This window comes from Sprattus sprattus, assembly GCF_963457725.1.
Source record: "Sprattus sprattus genome assembly, chromosome: 8".
NCBI lineage: Eukaryota > Metazoa > Chordata > Actinopteri > Clupeiformes > Clupeidae > Sprattus > Sprattus sprattus.
The window spans coordinates 11,418,223-11,428,493 of record NC_137927.1 but is presented as its reverse complement, the minus strand read 5'-3'; the positions used below and the strand labels follow the sequence as shown (position 1 = coordinate 11,428,493).

Below are 10,271 nucleotides of genomic sequence, written 5' to 3'. Positions count from 1 at the left end.
AAAAAATAGACAAGACAAATAAACATGTGGAGGAAGGGGCTGCTTAAATGCCGCGGTGATGAGCGGTTGTTGAGCCGCTTTCGGTTTCACTCCTGTCAGTGAAACACCGGGGTGATGTCGCTGTAAATGCGTGGCCATGCTCGATGTGTTTCCACTGTTGTATGACTTTCTTGTGCCACAGTGCCTACACACCGTCACGGTTTTATCCACCAACCTCTTTCCTTCTGCATTCAATTTGACAGGGGAGCCAAAATGCTCCCAAACAGGGGATTCAAATGTGGGGCGTTCAAGTTCTTCTGTTCCTCCGCTCGCCATGACCACGCTGTGTTGCAGGTTTTTCTCTATGTTAGCAACCGCTATGTCAGCTACGTGTTACGTCTGTGTGGTAACCTAGGCGACAGGTTTGTGTGGCAGCGCGAGTATATGGAAACAGACGTAGCACTAGAGGCAGCAGTTATCGTTACAGTAGTCACCGAAGTCTAGCCTACTTTTATTTTCCATGTCCCACTGTTGTACGCTGAGGACAATAAATCACAACGAGCCATAGGACTGTTTGCTTATTGAAAAGGGAGCTGTTGCAGACTTTTACCCAGAGCGTGTTAAGTAGCTCTGTCCCTGGAACTAGCAGGAATGTTTACGGCTGTGTTTGGACTGAACATGCGCACAATTTCTTTTTTTTTCATAAATCAATCCGCGGATCATGCGTGTGCCGAACCGAAATAGATGATCCGAACGGATCACGGATCAATGATGATCCGTTGCACCCCTATATACAACACACACAGACACAACACACACACAACACATACAACACACACACACAATCAAACAAACAAACAAAGCAGCACAAGGTACGAGTTCTTTTTAAATTAGTTTGCTGTGCTCAAGTTGCGTTTGGTCGCTAAGCCAGATTCACCAGGGCAGGCTGTTTTTTGTTTGTTTGTTTGTTATGTTTACTAGAATGTGGTGGTAGCGGCAACCACAAACACACCTCAGGCATGGACAGACCTGAGTGGGATGGGGATGGGATGGCGTGCTGGTAACATGAACTCACATGAGCAGAGAGGAAGACAAGGGGGCGGGGGGGACTGATTCCGCCTCAGTGCACCACATCTCTGTGTGAAGGCAAGTCCGCAGCGAGTGGACCATTCGCACGGGCCTCACACAGCCAACCAGCAAATGTTTTGACACTCAACCCAAAGCTCTGACATAAACATCTGCCAGCACACGCACACGCACACGCACACGCACACACACACACACACAAACACACACATGCACACATGCACACACACACACACACCCACACATACAGGGCCCTCCTCTGCTCCCTGAGGCTGAGGTTTGAACCTTGTGTTTAGAGCAGCAATAAAAAGCTCCCAGCATTCCACAGGCTGAAAAACATCTGAAGAGAACGTGAGCAGTGTTTTTTTAATCATTATTATTTTAAAGCCCCAGAACTCGCCTGCATCAGCATGGCACATCCTGCAAAAAACGAAGGCAGGATGAGTCAATCAGTGTTGACTTTAATGGTAGCCGCTCCTCTACAAGGCAAACCAAATATGGTTTTGTAGAATGTTTGTCTACAACACCAGGGACCATGGAGTTCACTAACCACTAACATTTCATCTTGTCACTTGTCATTGAGTACACAGCAAAACACACTGAGACAATATGCTTGCTGTACTGCTTGCTTTTTAAAACAGGTCTATTCATAGAGTCCATTTACACCAAAGAGGAGAAGAGGCAAGCATGGAACTGTCTGAAATCAAGAATTCTGACACAAAACTAGAAAATAACGTATTTTCGGTGATCATCTGCATTACTCGTAACTGGAAGAATGCAAACTTACAATAATATACTTTAGCTTCTAGTTTGCCACTCGAAGGATATCATTTATTTCCAGGCCGGGTTCCTCAACATAGAGATGGGCCTTTGAAAGCTGCGGGAATAATATTTGCATCTGCCAGCCATTTTACACCTGTTCAAACATTAGCTAACCACATGAGAATTTCTCTCCATTTGAGATAACCTGATATTAATGAGTGACAGAATTATATAGCAGAGGGTAGTTAAAAAAAACATTCAATGACTTTATTTGTGTCTCTCACACACCCACACACACAGTAATACTTAGGGGCAACCTGAACATCAATTTTCTCCATGTTACTCTCCAGTGCTGCCTGCATTTAACGCCTTGTGCAGAGTGCTACTGCCACTGCACGCATGTCCCAGCTCATCTTCACATACAAAGGATGCTGACAGGCTGTCCGGATGCAATGCAATGACACAGCCTGAGCAAAGCATGCAGGACAATGACAGGACCAGACTGGGGCGGAGAGAACTGTCACACCGATGCTGGAAGGCAATTCATACACACACACACACACAGACACACACACACAGACACACACACACACACACACACACACACACACAAATAAATGTCTGTTCACAGCACTGAGACCCTGCTTGTAAGAACAGCCCCATCTCACGCACGGTCCTGAATACAAACACATAGCCTGGGTTAAAGGTGAGCCGCTTTAGTTTAGATAGATATAGAAAATAGAGGGGACAAAAAGAAAGAAAAAGCGAAGCGAGAGGTACGTTATGATGAAGGGCAAAACACACTCCATGTGCATACAAACAGGGAGCAGTCTAAGCTTCAGAGGGCTCTCCTTTTCACCTCCATGTTCTTTCACCTCCATGTGCTTCCTCCCTCAGCGGCTACTTTCACTCAACACTTTTTGGATTGTGGCCAAAGTCAATTGGAGTTGGTGGGCCGACATACACACACCTGCACACTGGCCCACGTTGGATTTCTCTGAGCACACTCACGGTATTGATAGGTCAATCTCACCTACAGTCAGGAGCTGACTACTCGCAGAAACTCACTCCCCCTTGCTGATCTGCAGATAAAAACCAATCTGAGGGGAATCGAGAAAGCTGGAGCTGAAGACTTCCTTGTTATAACTCCCTTGTTCATTTCTAAAACTGCAATGACTTATACTACACAATAAAGTATTCAACTGACAGTACTTTACCAAAGAACCACTTCTTCAGAAAGTATCACCAGTTCTGACTCGCTGCCTACACAACCGATATAAAGGTGGTCTATAAATACAGGCTCGTTCAAAAAAACTGTTTTGTTGGGTGAAGTTTTAAAAACTGTGGTCAGTAAAGTCATGAGGCAGCCATGTGCTTTATGAGTAGAACCACCACAAAACCAGCCTGAGCCTTCCCCCATCCTACAGAGGAAATCCCTCATCTTTCACAACACTATGAAAGAAGCACGAGCTAGCCAGCAGAAGCAGAACTCCCTCACTCCCCCGGCAGCTGATTGGATACTACACCCCCTGACATCACCAAGCCACAGATCGAGTTTCTCAGGCTGAAAAAGGAGGCTGGGTTTTGTTTTGGGGAGAACAGGGCTGGAACACTGTCAGCGTGTGCAGCATGTAAACACCCTTTCTTTCTCCCACATGAGCATCAAGGGGCTGGTCACAGAGTTATACAAACACACACACACACACACACACACACACACACACACACACACACACACACACACACACACACACACACACACACACACACACACACACACACACACACACACACACACACACACACACACACACACACACACACACACACACACACACACACACACACACACAGCCAGCAAACGACTAACCCTTGAAATCTTCATCACATTTTCCAACTTTACAGCCTGCCAGGAACATCATGCCTTGATGACTGTGCTATGGTACAATGGTATGATATGTGAGCCAACATGCAGAAACAGCCTTATGTGAGACAAGTGAGGGAGTATTAGAATGTAAAGGAGCCTACTTCAATTGCTTCGATAAAGGAAGCGTAGGAAAAAAAGAGAGGCTGATAAACAGTCTTACAGCTCAAGATTAAAAACGCTGAGGCCCTGACTGTATGCTCCTTCTGAATGATGTGTTCTCGGCAGGAATCTATATGTAAATGTGCATGGTTTCAACACACATGTTTAAAATGCAGCTCAGCCAACTGAATTCATCAGGAATGACAACAGCCTATTTGTGAATGTGATCTGGGCTGTGCAGCATAAGGTTGGGAGCATTAACAGTAATCACAAAGGAATGCACTTATGTAAACACTGGGCTTGAATCTTACTATAAATGAGGATCAGTCCCTTGCCTTAGACTTTGCTCAGGGCAGTGCAAGCCACTGCATATATCAAGCGAAAAGTATCTAAATCTTTAAAAGCTAACCAACACCCCAACCCCTTGAACAAGCCCTCTCAGTTCACTTATTCAACTGGTATGAACAGCATTTTTTAAAGGGCAGGGAAGCAGCGTGCATAACTTCAGAGATAAGACTGTCAACTATTAATTTCTGTTTGATGACGGTATCACAAATGTTTTAATCACAAGAACTCGAAGGACTTCGTAAAAGTGTAAGATAATCCTAGTGTTAGTTGTGTATATGGCAAAAAAGGTAAAGTAGTCATAACTATTTTATTTGGGAAATGATTGTCATCTCCACCTCTTTGATATACAGGTGGATAGATGGTTCTGTCTAAAGACACAATTGTTCTCGGGAACCAAATCTTAACGTTGCTTCAGAGACATGTATTATGCCATTAGAATTTCATGCCAAATATGGTTAAAACGAAACAGCATTCAAACTTGGCTAGTAACGTTAAGTTACGTTTAACGTAACATAATAGCCAAACGTTCACTAAGTATGATTTCTGTATGACAGGATAACACATGGCCTAACGTAACAGCTTCGAAAATTGTATTAGCCCTAAAAAAAGACTACTTAAAACGTCTCTTTATAAGTAAGTTACAAAGCTGAGGATAGTTTCAGTGCAACAGCTGACATCTGCGATAGTAATTTTAATGTTGTGGCACAGAATAGCAGCTATCCGAAATCGCATGTTTTTGTTAAATATAATAAGTGGGGAAATGGTGTTTTTTTTTTTTACCGTCAACGTTACGTCTGTAGCTGCCAAATGTGAGGACCCTGCCTGATGTGAGTCCGCCAATAGGATGTCTAGAGTCCGCCGCTGCCTGATGTGAGTCCGCATGCGCAAACACAAACGGTTTACGGCAGAAGGCTCAGGAGCAAACTATCCAAGACGTGCATTCTCATACATGGTTTAATATCAACGTATCTGGCTTCTCTTAACGCATAATGTAGGTTTATTTAACGTAGTGTTTTATAATTTTGTCAACGGTTTACAGCATAAGGCTCAGTGTCAACATATGGGGCTATGTTGTATTACTGTTACTAGTAGGCTAATGAATGCACTGCTTAACTAATAATTCAATAAACATGAAGCTTAACATCATAAACCTTGGTGGATTTCAAACGTAAACAAATGCGCTTGTCATTCCACTTCATGCTGTAGCCTACACCACCAGCATTACCTGGCTCGTTGTACTACAATAGTGTCGCAAAGTTTGCGCATGCGGCCTCACATCAGGCAGGTCCTCACATTTGGCAGCTACAACGTCTATTGAAACTGAAATGAGATGTCATGAAGAACTCATCTGATCTATCCCCCCTATCTAGCTAGCTCCTAACTAGTTGTAGTTAACGAAAGCTGGCTAGCCAGTCGGAGATATATCAATCTGTTGCTAGCTAACGTTAGCAGATGGGTAATGTGCTAACTAGCTCACTGACATTTATATCCCCATCTGTAGTAAAGAAATGTGTCAAATGATGCACTGATTATATTTGGCAGACGTTATTCAAGTAACTTCGAAATCGAGGTTATATCAGTAACTTGAAGCACTTATTAGTGCTACTTAGCTTAACGGCTATGCTAACGTGGTGCATTAACTAAGCTAGCTGATAAGTTGGATGTATGTGAGCTAGCTTGATGGCTCTCGACAACTCACCCAATAATTCCCTCGGAGTAGTTTCTGGTTTTCCAAGGCGTACCCGTAAAGACACAGACATCAGCGTCATCTCCTCCAGATCCATTCAGCAAGAGACTACTATTGAATCCAAAAGTGCTTGCTTTATTATCTCTTTTCCTCTTGTTACGATGCCCCGCGACGTCCCCTCTCCAAACCCCAATCCCACCAGCCAGCACCCCTCCTCCGCCGCCCCTCACGACAGCTCGGTTGTTTTGGTTGTTGTTGGTTTCCAAAGGAATGAAGTCCCGTTGTTCCACGACATCACTATCGACCCTTGAAGTAGACATCCCCTGATTCCTGGACTCGCTGCTGCCACTTACGCCTGGGCTGGTGGTGGTATTGGGAATCCCGTTTTCGGTCGTGATCACGTTACTCGTAGCCCCGTTACTGTTCAATTTAGGACTATGGCTTGACGTGCTAGCTCCCGTACTGTAGTTGTTATTGAAGTACAAATTTCCCAGACCTTGCGTCGTCTCCCAAATCTGCATCCACAAGCTGTTAGCAGGTCCACGCTGTTCTGGCTGAAACCAGGCAATTCTTGGATCCATAAATTGTACTGCAGGCACACTGCCCCCCGAGCAAGGCTCAGTTCGTGCTCGGCTAGCCTGTTAGCCAACCAGTCAGTCAGCTAGCTAACTCACAAGCTCTATGCTGAGGGCTAGCTAGCTAGCTAGCTTACTTTGCCTGATAGCCTGCTCGCAAGAAATATATTCCTATTATACTAACAACCGGATCCATTAAACTGAGAGTGTGGAATCATTCACTACAGAAAAAAGTTGGTATTCCGTCAACACAACAGATTTTTTGAAAATGATTAGAACTATGATCAGAGTTCAGAAAAAATTATAACATGCATAGCGACAGAGAGAAACGTGTAGCCATCGACAGTCGAAGCAACTCTGACCCTTTCCCCGATCGCGAGTCCTCTCAATGGCGGAGTACATGATGATGACACTGCGCAGACTCGCCTAGAGTGAAAGGGGATAGAGCAGAACGAAGAAAGTTGTTGCGCAAGAGCACAACAGTTCGTCGGTTACGTAACAATTACCGATGGATGAATCGTTGTGATTTTAAAACATTATGCTACCGAGGCATTTTGTCGAGTTTCTGTCATCATAACAGAGTAGAATATGTTGATAGATATAAACAAAATGAGAGGCCTATTGCATAATGACTGTTGTGTTTATTTGTGTTCACATTTTGTGGTGTGTCAGCACTGCCTTATTATTTATGTATTATTATTTGTAACGGAAACATTCAACTGCGAAGTAAGTTATTAAAGTGGAAGTTCACAGCCAAACTCCACCCACTCATATTTTTGCTACAAATGCTAAAAAAAAAAAAAAACTCCTGTGAATGACGTGTATCAATCAGCAAATTAAAATTATTAGAGGGCGTTAATATGTAAATGTAATGACATTGTAATGATACAACGCCCAAATACAAATGGCCATTTTGTCAAAATGAACACCATTAATGTGTTTAATCACAGTGCAGTCATATCATTTAGTTTACAGCTCATAAAACACATTTAAAGTGGGAACAGCCTCTTTGAGGTACTAAAACAGAAGAGAGCCAGCCCAAGTGTTTTGTGTTCTGAATGCTACTGCTATCCTTGTGAATCTAGTGATCATTGTTATGGACCTGTATGATGTCATAACTTCATCAGGATATTAAGTTATGGCTTTTTATAGACTTTGTCGTTTTATAAAGCTTAGTCTGAAACTGAACCTCCAATTCACTGGTCCTCTGTGTCAGGTGTGCATTTCTGAAGCGCATTGGCCTACTTCTCAAATTGCTTTGTATTTGTAGACCTACTCTTTGCAAAGCCCTCTGGGATTCTCATGTTTGGTTATGCTTTCAGACAAATGAGACAGCATAAACAATGAGGTAGAAAATGTTCTCTGTTAAAGTGTAAATGTTCAAACAGTCATTTTCTACAGTTTCTTTACAGTTATTGGGGTAAACAAATGCAGATGTACAGTATCTCTGTAGGGATCCTTTGCATGTTGTCAGACTCTTATGATGACGTTATAAACCTTTCAGTGGCTAAAACATGTGGTTTACTTTGACAAGCCAGCTTGCTCCGTAGGATGGCCCATCTTTTTGAAAAGGAGAAATGCATAACAATAGTCTTTGTGCTTACACAAGGTGATGCTCAGTGATAATTCACAAAAGGCCAGGCTTATGAAGGACTAAGGAAAATATTGTGCCTATCCATGGCATTCTGGACAGATTCTGAAGTGGGATAATTAAGTGCGGTGTCCTTTCTGCATGTTGGAGGGGACAGGTCTGTTCTTGCAGGGCTGCCTGGAGAACTTGTAAGTGAACCGCAGAGGAGCTACTGTCATTTTCATTGTGACTCGCAGTGCTTTCCAAACACTCAACACTACATGTCACACCATAAAACAGCCTAGGAGTTGGGAAGATCAGCTGCATGCTTCCAATTCCCCATGTGACATTTAGAGTATGTGGAATGTGTATTGTACTTTGACAATAAACACAAGAATATTCAATGCTAGGCTGCCTAATCAACAGCAAAACTGTCACTATGCAGGCTGAAAATGTTTAACAAGTAGATGCTTGTGGTAACTTCTTCCGCAAACCATAGTGATAGAAAATGTCAAGTTGTTGACAAACGGAGGTGTTTCAACAAACAGTCCATGGTGATAGGTAAAAAGTTAGGTTCCACAACAGTACCATAATACGAGAGTTCATTAATAACACAATTTATCTTGAATGCCCAGGATGTTGATAAATTAAGCCAATATTTAAAATTCCAGTGAAACCTTATTGCTAGTGTACCATTCTGAATGATCAAAATACCAACAATCTAAATATAGATTTAAATAAAAACAGAAAATTATCATTTTGTTATTGTTCTTAGAATTACATATTTTCTGTATTTCAACTCTCAACACTGAAAATGTAGCCTACTCTCCACATTCTAAAATGGAAAGCAATGCATTCATCAAGCCAAATTTGGAAACTTGCGCTTTGTTCACAAAAGGACTATAAACAGGGGTGTAGTGGAGGGTAAACGCACGTAAACGCCGTTTACGCACCTCTGGAAATAGTGTTTTCGCACCTCTAAATAGCGTTTCCGCACTTGTTAAGGCTGATTTATGGTCAGAGACGTAAGCGCAAGCGCAAGAGGCCGCGCGCGGCCCTTGCGTGTCTTTTCACGTCTTGCGTGCGTCTGCCCCTTTTTCTAGACTTGCGCCATTTTTTACGCAAGCCTATTGTTCTGGGTGTGAATTGCTTGGCAACACCCGCAACCATTAAAGGCGGCTGCTTGGTTCTGCGTTGGTGTCACATTGTTGCGCAAAATTTAGTCATAGCAATTCATGCTCCCTTAATGGTTGCGGGTGTTGCCAAGCAATTCACACCCAGAACAATAGGCTTGCGTTAAAAACGGCGCCAGTCTAGAAAAAGGGGCCGACGCACGCAAGACGTGAAAAGATGCGCGGCCTCTTGCGCTTGCGCTTACGTCTCTGACCATAAATCAGCCTTAAGGGAGCATGAATTGCTATGAGTAAATTTTGCGCAACAATGTGACACCAACGCAGAACCAAGCAGCCGCCTTAAGTGCCGTTTACGCACCTCAAAGTTCCCTGCGCCTTGTATTGTTCCGTTGGAACAATCCGAAATAAATTTGGTGTAATTTAAATTTAAACACCTAAAACCAATATTGTTGAACATATAAAGGCTGTAGCCGGAATAATTTTCATCTGCGTATTATGGTCTGTGACCCTCCAATAAGTGCCTTGCTGCTGCGACGGCGACACCAATCAGGGTCCAGGAAGTATGTAAACACATACACGTTGTGGTTCACGTTCACGTCGTAGCCTGCCTGCCTCCCTTTTCGGTATGGATTAATTAGCCATGGATATCAGGCGATTTTTTAAGAGACCATCGACCAATCCGACAGATGGAAGGGGGAAGCGTTTAATTGCAGGATGGTTTCTGGGTTTGCTTCCAAAGGCCTTAATTTTTTCTAGGTCCTGTAGAGGTCCTTTCTTTTGTCTCCCCACCACCCCTTAATTTTTGTGAGGCCTACACATACTTTTCTTTACTGTTTTTTTGAAATTTAATAAACTACAAACTCTAAACACATCTATTCACTGTCATTGATTTAATATGACTTTAACTGATAACATAATGTAATATAGCCAGGAGAGCCTTACAGAGTCACAACGCTTTATGTTGCGTTGCTTCGCGTCGCGTTGCTTCGCGTTGCTTCGCGTTGCATTGCGTCGCGTTGCATCGCGTCGAAGCCTGTCTGATCATAAAATGCATAGTTTACCCACCTCTATATTTACCACTACAGCACTGATTGTAAAGTAAGCA

General features: G+C 43.2%; 1 protein-coding gene across 1 annotated transcript in view; it reads right to left on the bottom strand.

Moving 5' to 3' along the window:
• tent4b (terminal nucleotidyltransferase 4B) overlaps window positions 1-6,774 on the bottom strand; it is a 24,382-nt gene extending 17,608 nt beyond the window's left edge. Inside the window, exon 1 of the mRNA XM_080843170.1 lies at window positions 5,901-6,774. Within this exon, the coding sequence (XP_080699296.1) occupies window positions 5,901-6,469 (569 nt within the window). The 5' untranslated portion in view covers window positions 6,470-6,774. The remainder of the gene's footprint in view (window positions 1-5,900) is intronic.
• Window positions 6,775-10,271: the final 3,497 nt, after the last annotated feature.